Source organism: Lactuca saligna, chromosome 8, assembly GCF_052625555.1.
Source record: "Lactuca saligna cultivar CGN05327 chromosome 8, ASM5262555v1, whole genome shotgun sequence".
Taxonomy (NCBI): Eukaryota; Viridiplantae; Streptophyta; class Magnoliopsida; order Asterales; family Asteraceae; genus Lactuca; species Lactuca saligna.
In genome coordinates, this window is record NC_136424.1 from 61169772 (window position 1) to 61187711 (window position 17940).

General features: G+C 36.8%; 1 protein-coding gene across 1 annotated transcript; it reads left to right on the top strand.

The window, feature by feature from the left end:
• Positions 1-11336: 11336 nt before the first annotated feature.
• On the top strand, positions 11337-11990 carry LOC145009683 (uncharacterized). Its single transcript, XM_078968325.1, has one exon. It carries the CDS (start codon positions 11337-11339, stop codon positions 11988-11990), a length of 654 nt encoding a protein of 217 aa, XP_078824451.1.
• Positions 11991-17940: the final 5950 nt, after the last annotated feature.

A 17940-nucleotide genomic window follows, 5' to 3' on the forward strand; every position in this document is an offset into this window, starting at 1 on the left:
GTGTGGTTAACCGGCACATCGATTGAGGGGTAATAATTTAAGGGTACCAAGTGATTTGCATGGTTAGTTCACACCTCGTTTTGTGATCCTCGACATCCCAGTCACAAAACTTGGATGGCACACCCGAGATTGAAACATGCCATTGAAAAGTTCAATGAATCTCAAAGAATCTAGGAATTTCTAAGAACCAATTAAAAACCTAATTTTAATATTTCGTTTTCATGACCTTTCAAATATGTTATTACTTAGATTACGGTATACCTCTTCTAAGTATAATATATTGTGATTGGGTCCTAGCCTTAATACTACATTTGGGTGTTTTATTAAGGACTATCTCAATATCTAAACTAAACTTTTTCTTCTTTTCAGATGTCTGCAAACACTGCTGCTTCTGGCTCTAATCCTAATGGCTCCTTTTCTCTAATGAAATTGTGTGGGAAAGTCACTTTTGATGGGTCCAACTTTAATGAATGGATCAGAAACATCCGAATGATTACCCGCTACGAGGACAAAGAATATGTTCTCGATAAGGAGCTTGAGGCGATTGATGAGACAATTGCTACTCCTCAAGAGATCGCTGACTTTAGGGCACATGAAAGGGATGCCCCAAGGTGGCATGCATCATGATGGCTACTATGACAACCGATATCCAAAAGTCCTACGAGGACTTCTACCCTTTTGAAATGCACCAAGATTTGATGGAAAGATACCATCAAAGTGCAAAACAAGAGAGGTATGAAATCATCTCCTCCATGATAACAACCCGAATGAAGGATGGTGAACCCATCACGTGCCACATGCAGAAAATGCAAAGATTTGTGGACCGGTTGCTGAAGCTCAATGTGAAATTCCCCGAGGAGCTTGCAATAGATATCATTTTGCACTCCTTACCATCGTGCTATGATCAATTCCGCATGACATATCACATGAACAAGGAAGAGGTCACTCTCAGCAAACTTCAATCAGGAGGGTTCGCTCTTAAGAGGTTCAGCTCCTTAAGGCTGTTTTTCGCGTAGACTTCTGTTTTCGAGCTGTTTTCGTCAAATTCGAGGGCCGGGATGCCCCGAATGATTTATAAAAAGTTGAGAGAGAGATTTTGAGAGAGATTTGGAAGAGATTTATCATACTTGGAGAGGTTTGGCATACTTAGAGAGATTTGGGAGAGATTTGACATTCTTGGAGAGATTTCTCATATATATATATATATAGAGATTTGGGAGAGAGTTATCATACAGAGAGAGATTTGGGAGAGATTTCACACACTTGGAGAGGTTTCTCATATAGAGAGAGATTTGGGTGAGATTTCACACACTTGGAGAGGTTTCTCATACAGAGAGAGATTTTTGAGAGTTAGAGTGAAAGTGATTAGGAGAGACTTCTTTTGTGACCTTTTTGAGTGTTTGGCTTCGCAATGTAAGGTTCTTACACTCTGTTAAGCCTTGATATGAGTGTTGTACGCTCTCGAGGGGTATAGAATAATGTCCTATCGTGTAGATTCATCAATTTCCCTGATTAGGGTTTAGAATTTCAGAACACGTGAAAACTCTAAGGGATACTTTATATTAAGATTGCAAGTAGGTACAATACGAGTCATGATGGAAACCTTAACATACACGGGTTAGATGAGTTGACCGGCTTGACTTGTTGACTTTAGTTAACTTTGACTTGACTAAAAATTGATGGTTGTCACATCATCCCCCCGTTAGAGGGAGTTTCGTCTTGAAATTTGCACTTGGACCGGGACTTCGAGATTTTGGGAAGAGATGTGGGTACTTTTCGGAGTACAAGAAATTGGTATGGTGGAGACCAATACGCTTGATGTTAATTGACTACCTTGGAATTTCTTATTGTAACTTGAGCTGAGTCGATTTAAAGGAGTTATTGTTTTGGAATGATAGTGTATTCCACGCATGCCTTTATACTCTTTGTTTTATTCTTGTTATTACCACTATGAACATTTAAGGTTGTGTTTAGTGAGTATTAGCACTAAAAGGGCTTTGACAATTATTAACAAAGCTGGTAGTATGAGCCCTACTAGTCCTTTTATAATCGCTTGGTGTAAACTAGTCGTATATCATTAAGATTGCAAGGGCAGTCGGATGGGCGATCCCGCCTTAAGCCCACAACCAAAAAAGGAACAGGAAATGAGATGAAATCACACATTCTCAGTCCATAGAATCCTTGCGATATATGATCATAATGTTTACACTAGCCATCATAGATTCATTTGTAAAAACTCTTTGTTTTTATATAAATGATAAGACTTATTTGAGTTTTTTTGTGTTCTCGAGATGCTTCCATCCTTTCTCATATTTGTACTAAGTCATAAGTGATAGCTTCTCCTCGGAGCGCCGCATGGGTCTTCTTTAGTGTTTCTCGTTTGATTAGATCGACAGGGAACATATGGTTTCGGGTTACACGACTAGACTTATCTGGATGATAGGAAGTTCACTCACCCTCCTGGTAGCCTGGTCCCGAAGTTCCTAGTAGGACTCGTACCTGGTCTATCTATCATTAACTTGCGCATATAGGTCGCATGTACGTAAGGTTGGAAAGAGAGTTGGATGGGTGACTCCGCCCCAAGTCCACAACCAGATGAGGAACATGAAATAGGGCGGAAGCACACATCCAATGTCTGTAGTATCTTAATTATACATTATCCTTGTGTATACATGTAGTAGTGGTAGACTAACCGTATCCATCCCAAGCTTCTGTGCTTGAACCTTGTCTGCTGTAGACGTGACATTCTCAAAGGGTCTTCTGGAATTACTTGTGGTAAGGTTTCGGAGGGTATAATACTCCTCTGGTGAGTGTTTTTTAGGTTTCGCGGTGAGAGATGGCTTGGAGGAAAGTGTCGGTTTATGTTTATGAGAGATGAAGGTTCCGATATTTAACGGGTTAAGTGAAGGGTCTTTTCGTAGCCGTTAAATCGGGAGGGTGAGGACTATACCGCTCAAATCTAATGATGACAATAATATTTTTTAGGTACGATATGTGTTCAGCTATATTCGTAAGAAGTGCTGATTAGAGGGATAGAATCTCTTGTGTTTCTTTTCAGTGTATTCCATTTTGCTCGATGTTATTATTACCGCAAATGGTTCATACTACAACAACTAGCACTGGTAGTGAGAGGGTTCTGATCGCTAGCAATGATACTTGATATCATGATCCCTGACAGGTCACTCTATGATCGAGCGGTATATGTACATCATATGTAATTTGATATTGGTGAAATCGTCGAGTGGGTGGCTCCACCCTAATCCTACTACTAGATATGGAACAGGAGTCATGATGGAATAATTTGCCTTGAGTCTTTAATATTTTGATTATAATTAACCCCGATGTATGTACAAAGTCATCACAGCTTACATGATCCTAAGGTCATATATGAGTGTGTTTGATTTGATTTGAACGAGAGAGTACTTTTTTAACTACTTTTAGAAAGACGGTAATTTTAGCAATCATACCAAATTCATTACAAACATATGGTACTTAAACGTTTTTGCCATTGGAAACATTACAAAGTCCTAATAGGCTTTCGATGGTTCAGTGGTTACACTCATCCTGCTCCTTCGTTATTCTTCTCGGTTGGACAGTCTCTCTTGAAGTATCCCGGTTCACCACATATGGAGCATACTGGACTTACACTAGTATTAGTGATTGAAGCGATGCGTTGGGTCGCGGTCCCGCAGAAGTGGACGGTATGCCCTTTTTTGTTGCAATTGATACATCGTGGAATCCAGCAAGCTCCTGTGTGATGGTAGTTACACTTGTTACACTTTGGAAGCGTTCCCATATATTTCTTGCCCGATACTTGAGCGATAGATGTTGTGGCTGATGTTGAGGCATGTGTTGTGACTGCTGTCGTGATTGTAGGGGTGGCCATGGGTTGTTGTCTTTTAGCGAATCTTTGGGATCAGTTGTACTCCTTTTTGTTCCAAAACTTTCACTTCTTGTTCGTAGGTTTGTGGCCTGAGGCGCCTTCATCGGCAGACACCCTCTGATGTTCCTGATTGTTATAACGATTTATATTGTCAGTACCGCTTCCATCTCTGCTAACGTTGTTAGCATTGAGCTGCACCATGACGGCTATCACGGTTGTCGTGACTGTAGCTTGAAAAGTAGCAGAGTCTATCTGTAGGGTTGGCGCCTTGCTAGTTGGTTGGTTGCCTCTTGGTGAAGACATAGCTTTATTTCAAGATGAAAAATGACTTCGTGAGTGGGGATAGTTATTTCAAGTGCATTCTTACGATTTATATTCACATATATAAATTTTTGCACATTGTTGTACTATTCTTAGTGTTTTTGCTAACGTTCTTGAGACGGAGTTATGGTTGTGGGTAGAAGTAGGTTTCATACAGGCGTTAAGCTTTACTCATCTTAAGATCATGTTTGTCTAAACACACTTAGCTGAGGAGTTTTGATGGGATCCGGGGTATTAGTGCTGGTATGATCGCACCCTATAGGTCTAAGAAAAAGGCACCTCTCAACTGAAATGTTAAAAGGGGAGACGGTAATGAGTTTTTTTTCTTTTTTTTAGAATGACTAAATGTCATGAGTTTTCTAACTAAGTTTATCTTAGTTCAATTTGTAACGTATTTTGGTTGTTAAGGGTGTTCTGAAAACGGTTCATAATGAGAGTCTTTATATGATAAACTCATGTATTTTTGTAGTTTTGTATCCAAGTGAAACCTTATAATTTGATCCAAGCTAGGTGATTCTTACGACCAATTGATGTAAGCTTAGTTGTATAATTAAGACTAAATAGACCTTCAATTCTGTTAGGTATGTCCTAAGCCCATCTTGTTAATATGATTGTAGTAATTATGGTTTCGGAGAAAACTTTGACCTCGATGTAGGTATACCTCACATTCATGCAAGGAAAAGTTTTTACAGCAAATAGATCTCTCGATTAGTATAACCGTTTAAATCGCAATGTTGTGCTTACAAACATAATAGAATAACACCAACACATACTCATGAACCTAATTTACAAGGGCTCGTGAGCGGTATCAACTCTACTCAAGACGATCCGTCTCTTGCGATGCCTGAGGCAAAGTCGATACACCTTACAGCTCTGCCAATTGACGCTTGGCTGCAACCATTCTCCCTTCGAATGTCGTGTGCCTACCCTGTTACTCTTTTGCCTCTGCCCGAGCGACGATAAGGTCCAAAAAAAGAAAGTTGGTCTTTGAAATAGCAGTCTTTTTCCAAGTCTCTGGTACGTGAGATGGTAGGGTCTATAGTAGCGCGCAGTTTTCGAACTCGGTTTGCAGTCTCCCTGTTTTACTCCACGATGTTCGCGATCTGTCGGGTCTTTGTCAGGGGGGGGGGGGGCTCTGTCAGTCTGTCCCCCGTGGTTTAGGTCATAGCACCCTCGTTGGTCTCCACATGGTGATTGCTTTCATTGCTTTCGACTCCAACCCTCGATCACGGTTGCCCAATGGGGCACAAGTCCGATCTAGTCGAAATGGTTCACAGGAACCCTGACTATGCATGGAGGGTTGATTACCTCTAGTTTCACTTCTAATTCTTCTCGTAACTGTCCACCATTTCCCTGGTTGGGAAAGTAGGGGTCGCCTGGTAAGTAGGATCTTGCTATGTTATACGCGCGAGAATAAGAGTGGAAGAGATAATTAATAGGCGTCTAACTCCATAATTAATTACTTATAGGGGTGATCCTTATCAATCATGTCTATAATCACATAGTGCATACTAGTTATACATAATCTGAGATAGAATAGACCTTCGACTAAATGACTCTACTCTAAATCCACAACCAAACAAGGAACAAGAAGTAGAGCAATAGTCATAGATTCTGAGTCTATAATATCTTCAATTATGTATAACCTTGGTGTATGCACTCAGTTATTAAAGAATTACTAATAGAGGTCTTTAGTTTTCACATAAGTTGGTTATAGTATTAAAAAATACTTTTGTAGTATTTTAAACATCCCCGATCCTACTTGTGCCATTCAACAATCATTACTTTTGTTTTGTTCTAGAATGATGTTGTCCTTAGTCTGTATGCATGCATGTATACTTTTAATAAGAAACCATTTATTTCTAAAAGTATAGTTATTTGAAAAATGTTAAATCAGAGACCTTAGTCCCAATACATTTATAATTATTATATCTTATGTGGTTCGATATACTTAGTTCACTATAAACAATGCACTGATACCAATCTATCGCACCCCAAACCAAGGATGGCGGAAACGTCCGGGGGTGACAGACTTCATGTATAGTATCACAACAACGAATATGATAGTGCTCAAAGTAAATACAACCATCATAAATATTATTGAAAAAGTTACACCAAAGTATATGTTTACATGATTCAAATCAATTACATTAAGATGGCAAAATGTACTGTTTGACGATTTATCGTCCCATCCTCAAAATGCTGTTGGTTTTCCTGTTTCACTAATTTCCAAAAAATCCAATATTTTCTAGTTAAGTGTGGAATGAATGCTCATATGTTATGCGATAATTAATTCTAAAAGAACCCTTAGATTTCTTCTATGATCAATCAGTGTATATAAGTTATATTTAAATTGAGTTAAATGAACTATTGTAATCTAACAATTCTAGACGAGACACAGTGTTAATAGAATCTGTTCCAAAGAAAATCCAATATTTTTTCCTTATAAAAGTTATGTAGTCCTAAATCCCAGGACCGAAAATGAACAAGTATTTTTTCATACTTAAAGATATAAAATTGATTTTAAATCGGCATAAAACCCTTTTTGATTTGAGAAAAATCCTGTAAATTTTATGTATTATGATTTGTCTTTAATCCTAAGACCGAAAGTGTACAAGTATTTTACCATACTTATAATAATTCATGTAAGTTTAAATCGACATAAACTCGTTTAGTTGAAAGAAAAACCCGGTACTTTGTAATGTACCATTTTTTGTGAAAACCCGGTACTGTATGGTCGTACCTCGCTTAATACATAACCTGGTACCGTATGGCCGTACCTCGCTTAACGTGAAACCCTGGTACTTTGTATTCGTACCCCATTTATATGAATAACTCGACACTTTATAGTTGTACCCCACTTAATGAATAAACCGACACTTTATAGTTGTACCCCACTTAATGAATAAACCGACACCTTATAGTTGTATCCCACATAATGAATAAACTTTTGTAACGAGTTCAAAAAGTAAATGGATCATAAACTATACCAATTATAGTTTATCCAAAGCGTTTGTAATGTAAACGAACACTTTTATGAAAATACATTAGTGCTATGAATCCATAAACTAGGCTGATTATAGCTTAATATATGTGTTCCAAATGAATGAAGAATCTTATCATGAACGTCTAAATGTCAGTTTATAATGATAAACTAACAAAAAAATATGTTCAATATTTCGATCTTATTGTTATACACTTTGCTCAACATAATACAAAGTGTTATGAATGTTATAAGCTGCTAACCAGTTTTTAGCCTTTCAGCACTGTTTTAGAAAAATCATAAGAGGAAAACTAGATCTGTAAATTATGGGAGTTCATAAGTTGTGTCTAGTTTATTCCCAATTTTTATTTTTATTTTTGGACGTCTTTAACTTGTGTTAAAATGTTCATATTCACACATTGGTCCGAGTTCGTTTATGAAATGATAGGTAATTTTGTAAAAATCACCATAAATTGTAGAAAAATCGTATGGAGATGTGCAAGTAGTCATTTTACAGCTAAAGACTTGAAATATTTGCACTTATTACAGTTTTGAAAACTAAAATGTTTAATTTGTCCAAAACAGTCCGTGAATGGAGTCCAACTTTCCTGATGAAAGCTGTTGGAAGAGTTTAGTTATGTTCTTGTTGTTTTAACTTGTATTCCCCCCCCCCCCCCCCCCCCCCCCCTTAAAACTTAAGAAAACATGAAAAGATAGGGGTATGAACTCACCTTATGTGATTTCAGTGGATGAATGATGCATAAAAGAAGTTTTCAACTCAAGAACACTTAGAAGATTGCTTGAAGATTCGAAGAACTAACACAAATATAATGAAGTTTGTGTAAGAAACCTATGATTTGAATAGAAAGAGGTGGAATAATCATAAGAAGGATGTTAATACTTACCAAAAGTAGAAGAAAAGCTTGGAGAATAGCCTTGAATCTCGAAATTTTAGAGAGAGAAAGTGTGAGAGAGAGAGAGAGAGGTGTTTGTCTTTTGGAGGAAAAATGAGAGAAATGAGAGAAATGTGAGGAGAGATAAGAGTTTCTCCAGCCTTTGACTATGAGTGTGGATGGAAAATGGTGGGAAGAGAACAATGAAATGACTAGGTATGGTGTAATAGTGACTGAGGGTTGCACTATGAAGGTATAGGGAGGTTGCTTGTGTCCTTTTGCAAAGGATAAGTCAACACTCCACCTAAATATCTTACCAAATATATTTTTATTCCTAGGCAATGACTTTCCCCACAATATAGTTAAAATATGAATATTTAGGGTTTATTATGTTAAAATATGAGTTTGGGTGAAAACCCCGCGTTAAAATCACGAAAAACGGGCACAAAACGTGAAAATGATCAAAGCCAGGAAAGTATGCGAAAATCCGAGATCAAGGTCAGAGGTTCGTTCCTCTACGATTGGAACCGAAAGTAGGTGGGAGCCGAAGGGAGGGCTCGGTCGGAGGAGGGGAACCGAGAGATAGGCTCAGCTGGGAGGTGAGAACCGAGAGCGAGGTTCGGCTAGAGACTTTCGCAGGCGAGGAACCGAAATCGGAAGAAGGAAGCGAAGGTGAGGTTCGGCTATGACATGTTCGCCTCTGACAGGTTCGGTTCGGCTCTTAGGGTTTCAGATGATGCGAGGTTTGGTTCCGGTGCTCCCTGCGAGGTTCGGTCTCGGCTGATTAGGGAGGCTCGGCTTCAACTGCTTCTTGGTTCAAGAGGGTTCGGCTCTTAAGAGGTTCGGCTCCTTAAGGCTGTTTTTCGCGTAGACTTCCGTTTTCGAGCTGTTTTCGTCAAATTCAAGGGTCGGGATGCCCCGAGTGATTTATAAAAAGTTGTGAGAGAGATTTTGAGAGCGATTTGGGAGAGATTTGTCATACTTGGAGAGATTTGGCATACTTAGAGAGATTTGGGAGAGATTTGACATTCTTGGAGAGATTTCTCATACAGAGAGAGATTTGGGAGAGATTCCACATTCTTGGAGAGATTTCTCATATAGAGAGAGATTTGGGAGAGATTTCACATTCTTGGAGACATTTCTCATACAGAGAGAGATTTGGGAGACATTTCACACACTTGGAGAGGTTTCTCATATAGAGAGAGATTTGGGAGAGATTTCACACACTTGGAGAGGTTTCTCATATAGAGAGAGATTTTGGAGAGTTTGAGTGAAAGTGATTGGGAGAGACTTCTTTTGAGACCCTTTTGAGTGTTTGGCTTCGCAATGCAAGGTTCTTACACTCTATTAAGCCTTGATATGAATGTTATACGCTCTCGAGGGGTATAGAATAATGTCCTATCATGTAGATTCATCACTTACCCGGATTAGGGTTTAGAATTTCCGAACACGTGAAAACTCTAAGGGATACTTTATATTAAGATTGCAAGTAGGTACAATACGAGTCATGATGGAAACCTTAATATACAGGGGTTAGATGAGTTGACCGGCTTGACTTGTTGACTTTGACTTGACCAAAAATTGACGGTTGTAACGGATTAGTTGGTATTGAGTTTAGATATAAAACTTACATAATCGCCGTAGTCACCAGCAGCCATTGCTTCTGTCATGTTTGTACTGTAAACATCAAGTTACTTCTCTTCTTTAGCCTAGTCCATTAATAAAAAGCAATTGTATGATTTACATGTAGCTGATATGTAGTGATTTTGACACCTGGTCTTGTAAGGTAGCATTTAGAAACCATTTGTATTCCAATTGCAAAAGCATTTTTGTCTGCAAAATATGAATAAGCATAGAACATGCGCAAAATCAGTTTGCATAATCAATATTTGTTAGGCTTTCTTAGCCTATATGCAAGGTTTAAATTCATCTCACTTTTAACTCATATATTTTTAATGATAACTTATGAGAACATAAAAATACAAATAATAGGGAAAAAAAGATAAAATAGAAGAAGCATGGCCTTAACATAGAGTTTGATGAGTCTTGGTGTCCTTAGATGATCCTATTCCTACAGTCGTCCAAAAAAACTAAAATATAAGCGTACACACAGAAGTGGCCCTCTTTTTAATCAATTCTCTAATCTTCTACAAGATCCAAAATAAATATCAACTTTTTGTTTAGATGATGCACTACTACTCAACCACTACAAAATGGTATCACAACTAGGAATTTAAAAGTCAAAGACAAAAATTAGCAGTGAAAATTACTGAATGCCAGGTATATCTTTGGAACAAAGAAGAAATGGGGAACCATTGATGATAAATTGGTCTATTAACCAATCTTCCCTCCATTGATAGGGAGTAAACTTCCAACGTCGTTAAACACATCGTACCAATATGCAACTCCATGATTCCCCAAAGTCTTGATCTTCTAAGAAATCAAATAATATAAAACCAACTGGTTATAAAACAGATACAAAATCTTCAATGTCTAAACACCAAGCCCTAATTACAGTTTACATCAATTGCATAATTATGTTGTTGAATGAAACGAAAGAGGAAATGTAATGAAGCTATTGTTGGAACTTTGCTTTACAAAATTACAATGTGGGACTTATACCACATTGCTGGAAGAGAAAACCTTTTCCCACCTTATATATCTTATCCCACTCATTTAATCAAATGGATCAAGTAATGGGTTAAGCATATTAGGTTTGGGTTGTGGTGTTGGACTAACCTAATTGGACTCAAAATGGGCTAATATCAAGAAAATATTTAATGGTTAAAAGATGGGTTATAGAAATTCATAATTACTGAATGACAGGTATTATGACATTTATTTTCAGTTTTGATAGTTTCCAACTGTTATAACTGATACCTATAAATACCTGTTTTCATTCAAATGTGAGGGGTTACATAAATCATTTTACACCGCAAATTCTATTGCAAATTCGTTCTTCCTGAAGACGAAGGGAACATAGAAATTTTGACAGATTCAAGATCACTTATTAGATTGATTGTTATATCCTCTTGACAGATCCCTACCAGGGAAATTTATGTCTTAGGACACTGCAAAGCTGGCCTCAATCTATATAATTTCGTGATTATATTTTCTATGTAATCATCATACAAGTATGTTTTCTGTAAATTGATTCTTGTATGTTATATATATTTGAATTTCATTTTTTTCACTTAGTTTTGTTGATTGTATACTTCTGTCATAACAATCTAAGACACAAATCAAAGAGTGAAGAATGGATCGAAATTCCATCATCAAAACACATGTGGAAAAGCCTAAGAAGTTCAAAGGATCAGATTTCCGGAGATGGCAACAGAAGATGTTGTTCTATCTAACAACTCTTCATGTTTCCAATGTTCTCACTGATGATTCTCCCTCTCCTCCTGCTGGTGTAACCACTTCAGAAGGAACAACACCACCCACCGAAGCCCAATTGGCAGAATATCAAACGGTTGTGCAAACTTGGAACACAAATGAATATAATTGTAGAAATTATATTCTAAATGCTTTGGATGATTCTCTCTATGATATCTACTCTACCATGACTATTGCAAGAGAGATATGGGAATCACTGGAAAAGAAATACAAAATAGAAGTGGCATGTTCCAAGAAATTCGTGATTGGAAAGTTTATGAATTTCAAGATGGTGGATACCAAATCTGTCCTCAAACAAGTGGAGGAAATTCAAGTCATTGCACATGATCTTGAAGTTGAAGGTATGGGTATAAAGTCTGACTTTCGTGTTGTTTTAATCATTGAAAAACTTCCTCCTTATTGGAAGAATTTCAAACTATATCTTAAGCACTTAATTGATGACATGAGTTTTAAACAGTTTGTGTTGAGAATTCATGTGGAAGAAGATAACAGATTCAATAAGAAGGCAGATTAAAATTCCTTAGAACCAAGTTCAATTTTTTTTGGAGAAGGAAATACTTCAAGGATAAATCACAACAACAAGAAAGGGAAGCAAGGTTCCAAAAACTCTTCCAAAGATGGAAAAAATCATAGCCCTAACAAGAAGAATTCGTGTCCATGTTATGTTTGTGGCAAAATTGGATACAAGGCCAAAGATTGCAGATTCTAGAGGGGTCAAGGAGGAAAAAATGGAGGAACCAATGTAGGAAACAATGGAAACGATGGTGGTAATTTTTGTGAAGGAAATTATGGTCAAACCAACATGGTTGAATCACCAAATCAGTTTGTTGTTGTGATTCAAATCAACATGGTTACTTTTGTGGATTGGTAGATCGATACTGGAGCCACAAGGCACTTTTGCAACTCCCGAACCATGTTTTCTACATACCAGAAAATCTTGGATTCTGAACCAATGTTAATGAGGAAAGGCTCTATTGTAAAAGTTAAAGGAAAGGGAAAAGTGAAGCTACAACTGACTTCTAAAAAAGAGCTTGTTTTAAGTGATGTCTTCATGTTCCAGGAATTACTAAGAATCTGGTTTCTGGTCCTATTCTTAGTAACAAGGGATTCAAACTTGTATTTGATTCTGATAAGTTTGTTCTCACCAAGGGTGGAATGTATGTTAGAAAGGGATACCTTAGTGAGGGTCTCTTCAAATTGAGTGTCTTACCTTTGTACTATGGTGTTGAAACACCAAACAATGATGTAACTAATGTTAATTCTAATACAATAATGGGCACTACTAGCCCCTCTTCTATGTATATGCATGATCCTTCATTTTTGTGGCATTCTCGTTTGGGACATGTCAATTTTTGCTATATTCAAAGAATGGAAAAGCTTGTCATGTTACCAAAATATTCATTAGACAAAAACACAAAATGTTAGGTTTGTGTAGAATCAAAATTTTCACAACAACCTCATAAAATCAGTTGAAAAATCTAATGAAATACTTGGCTTAATCCACTATGATTTATGTGATTTTAGAGCAACACCTACAAGAGGAGGAAAAAATTATTATATTTCTTTTATTGATGATTGCAGCAAGTATTGCTATATTTATTTATTAAATACCAAGGATGAAGCCTTGAATTCTTTTAAGAATTACAAGGTTGAAGTTGAAAATCAACTTGACAAAAAGATCAAAATTCTAAGGTCTGATCAAGGAGGAGAATATGAATCCAAAGACTTTGTTGAATTTTGCTCTTTAAATGGTATTATACATCAAACAACTACTCCATATACTCCTCAACAAAATGGAGTGGCATAAAGAAAGAATAGAACATTAAAAAACATGATTAATTCAATGTTAATTACTTTTGGAGCACCACATAATCTGTGGGGAGAAGCATGTCTTGCAGAAAATTCAATATTTAATAGAATTCCTCATAAAAATAGTGATAAATCACCCTATCATCTATAGAAAAGGAGGTTAACCTCTTACAAAAGGATGAAAGTGTGGGGTTTCCTTGCTAAGGTACAAGTACCTCTTCCTAAGAGGACTAAACTTGGACCAAAAAACATAGATTGCATCTATCTTGGACCTGCCATGAATAGTGCAGCCTATAGGTTTCTTGTGTATAAATCACATGTTGATGATATCCATAACCAAACTTGAAAATATTTTTCCTTTTAAGGATAAAGGGAAAGAGGTTACCTGCTCTAGGAAAAGACCTTTAGATGATGGACTGAATGACACTATTCCAGAAAAAAGTTTAGAATTAAATTAAAAGAGTTCTTCTAATGTTCAAGAAGAGAACTTAGAACCCAGAAGAAGCAAACGGGGCAAAATTGCCAAAGATTTTGGACCTAATTACATTACCTTTGTAGTGAATAATGAACCCCAAACATATAAGAAAGCTATGGACTCTTCTGAAGCTCCTTATTGGAAAGAGGCAATCAAAAGTAACATTGACTCCATTATGCAGAATAACACTTGGAAATTGGTAGATTTGCCACCTGGGTAAAATAGAATTGGGCACAAACGGATATTTAAGAACAAGTTTAGACATGATGGTACAATTGAGAAGTACAAAGCTCATTTAGTAGCTAAAGGGTGTCGTCAAAAAGAGGCTCAAGACTTCTTTGACACCTATTCACATGTTACAAGAATTACATCAATTCTCACATTAGCAGCAATTGCAGCCATTCACAATTTGGAAATACACCAAATGGATGTGCAAAATGTTTTCTTGTATGGTGAACTAGATGAAGATATATATATATATATATATATATATATATATATATATATATATATATATATATATATATGAATCAACCTGAAGGGTTTGTGGTTACGGGTCAAGAAAACAAAGCCAGTAAGTTAGTTAGATCACTTTATGGACTAAAACATGCTCCAAAGCAACGACATAAGAAGTTTGACAACACATTATGTGACAATAGTCAAATTCGGGTCAAGTAAAAGTCAACCAAATTCAATAAGTCAAACCGGACGACTCAATTAGCCCTTGCGTATTAGGGTTTACGTTGTGTATTTACTAAACAATCCGCTATTTTAATGAGAAAACATCATTTGAAAAATCCGTGTGATTGAATTTTTCCTAAGCGTTAAATGCGGTAAACAATGAACCAAAGTGATAAAACACTAATGCACACTCATCGGGAGTGTGTAAGACACTAAAACATGGCTTAATGGGGTTTACAGACCTTGCATTGCGAAGTCGGACACTAAAAAAGGTCACAAACGAAACCTCTCTCAATCGTTTTCACTCTATCTCTTTCTATTTGAAATCTCTCCCAAATCTCTCTCAATGGTTCTCGTAACTTTTTGAAGTCATTCAGGTTATTCCGAACCTTAACCGGGTCAAAAATCGCTTAAAACGGAGTTAGAACGGGTAAAATACCCTAAAAGACTCAAAACCCTCTATATAGGGCCGAAGCCTCTTAGGGCCGAAAGTCCTCTTAGGGGCCGAAACCAAGAGGACCGAACCCAGCTGCTGAACCGAAAGTCCTCTCGGAACCGAAACCCCCCTCTCGGGACCGAACCTCACAGACCCGAACCCTCCCTTTCGGGCTCGAACCTCGCACAAGGCCCGTACCCGAGTCTCGGTCCATTTCGCTCCTGTTTCTTTCCGACTGAACCACCCTTCGCTTCTTGCTGTTTTGCTTCATTTCGCCTCGCGCCTAGCCTCAGGAGGACCGAACCTCCGGCCAGGACCGAGATGTCTCGCTGGAAGTCCTTTTCTTTCCGGTTTTCGGCTACGACTTCATTTTTAGCTTCGTTTTTCATCGTTTTAACACAAGATTTTCACCCAAAACTTTATTTTAACATATAAGGCCCCCTAATTAATGATTAATCACGTTTTGGGGATAAAACCTTATCCAAGAAGAGTGGGTGAAGTACAAAGGTTGAGTGTTGACTTTTCTTTGTATTATGATACAAGCAACCACCATACCCACTCCATGACTAACCCACAATCCTCCCCACCATACCTTGTTACTTGTCCTTTTTACCTTACTCACAAGTCATTCCCACGTTTTAGAGCTGGACATTCATCCTCTCTCCTCATTTTCTTTCACTTGCTCTCATTTCACCAAAAATACAACACATCTTTTCTCTCTATTTCAAGACTACAAGGCTGATCTTCAAGCTTTATTCTTCTCTTGGCAAGTATAAGTCATCCTCCTTGCGATTATTGCACTTCATTATACTCAAATCATCGATTGCTTACACAAACTCCATCACTTTGATGTTAGATTCTCGAAAATCTTCAAGGCATCTTCAAGTGTTCTTGAGTTCATCACTTCCATTTTTCAACAATAATCTACTGAAATCACATAAGGTGAGTTCATACCCCTAAACTTTCATATTTTCCTATGTTTTAAGGGGGAGAATACAAGTTAAATCATCAAGAACACAACTAAATATTTCTAACAGCTTACATCAGAAAAGTTGGACTCCATTCACGGACTGTTTTGGTCAACTAAAACATTTTTGTTTTCAAAACTGTACAAGGTGCAAATAGTTCAAGTTCTTAGCTTTAAAATGACTACTTACATTTATGGTGATTTTTGCAAAACTGTCTATCATTTGAAGGACCAGACCGGACCAGTCTGTATTTATGGACGTTTTCACCTAAGTTGGAGGTTACTAAAAATCATGGAAAATTTTACGAACAAACTAGACTCATTTAAAAAAACTCCCAGAATTTACGGATTCTGATTTGCATCTTTTATGAAGTTTTTATAAATTTTCTAATAACAGTGATTGAAGCTGTTACAAATAGAAAAATGCTAACATATTATTATCACCTTGTATCATGTTGAGCAAGGTGTATATCCTTATGTGAATGTATGTTATTACAAAAGAATGATATTTTATCTTGGTATATGAACATGCATCAGTTAATAAATGGATTTTGATATAGATATACATATGAAATATAAAGGATAACACGATTTCTATAATCAAAGTACACCCATTTTACTCAGAAAATTGAACGAACTACGTTGAATATAGATTACGTACGCTACTATTACTACCTTTGTTTTTGATAAACTATAATAGGTATGGTTTATGATACACTACATAACACACTCATACAAAAATTGTACATTTATACAATAAGGGATTTTCATTACATTACACGTAAATTTGTTAAAGACTTTGTGAGACATTCGCTTCACACTTACCATTAAGTCTTGTATTGTAACCAGAGTCTCCTCGAGGGAGAGCGTGATAGTTGTATATAGATTTATATTGGGTTTGACAAACCCACACCTTAACTGCATGCAACAGTGACGTGCGTGAACTCACTTAGTTTTAAACCTACTTTTAGTTGTAAAATAAACACACAAAGGCAGTGGACCTATCAATTGTGGTATAGTTCAAGCAAGTAGGGTATCGAACACAGGGAACGACAAATTAAAAATAAAAACTAATTCTATCTAAATTAATTAATAAGTAGAGGGTTTTCTCTAGTTTTGCAAGACTAGAAACTTACTAACTATTACTCAATCTAAAAACTAGAAAAAACAAAGAATTAACTAGATTCAATAATACGAAGGAACTTCTGTTTAGTTCAACTCAATTGATCCTATGGTTGATTTCAAGGTAATAGTGCAATGGATTAACTCTTTTGTTGGTTACCGATTTAAGTGACTAGGGTTGCATTCACTACACTAATCCTTAGTAAATAAACTAACTTAAACAGTGATCAGTTGTCTAATTCAATTTAGTTCACTAGATTAATTATTCGGATTACTTTAGACTCACAATAGTTAACCAATTTGGTTTTTAATTAACTTCTTGTTGATGGTCATCACACAAGCTTGCACATGGATTTACTTAATTTTCTTATTAATTCTAGTTTCATGTTGATTAATCCTAGACATATAACAAAGTAGTCACATGGTATATGAGGTTGATAATCAAACGATGTTCATGCTATTTAATTACCTTCCTATTAACAAAAAATTAGTTATCATTCACACACAAGGTTCTTTAGCAAGCTAAAATAACAAAAAATCACCAACATTGAGTTAATCCTACCAATAATCAAACCATAGTCTCAATTTTGTATCCCCAAACAGAAGTTAAGAGTTTTAGCTCATGATTGAAGTAAATATCAGCATAAAAACGAATTCTAATTGTCTAACCATAATGGAAAGCAAAAGATTAAGTAGAATGGTGAAATTTGCCTCAAATCTCCTTTGGGATTGAATTGTAGCTTCTATCTTCGTCTTCTAGGGTTTCTCTAGCCTCTGAATCGCAGCTAATTGCTCCAGAATTGTCCCAGAAGTCTTTTCCTCAATCTGAGAAGTTATCTATATATTTACGTATCGACTCGCCGAGTCAGGTGACGACTCGTCGAGTCCGTCTCACAATTCCCGTATGCGATAAGTATCTGGGTTTCAGAGTCGTTATCTTATCGAATCTTCACTTGGACTCGCCGAGTAGTCGA

Coding starts and splice junctions, on each gene's coding strand:
- LOC145009683 (XM_078968325.1), top strand. CDS start 11,337: ATGGATCGAAATTCCATCATCAAAACACATGTGGAAAAGCCTAAGAAG.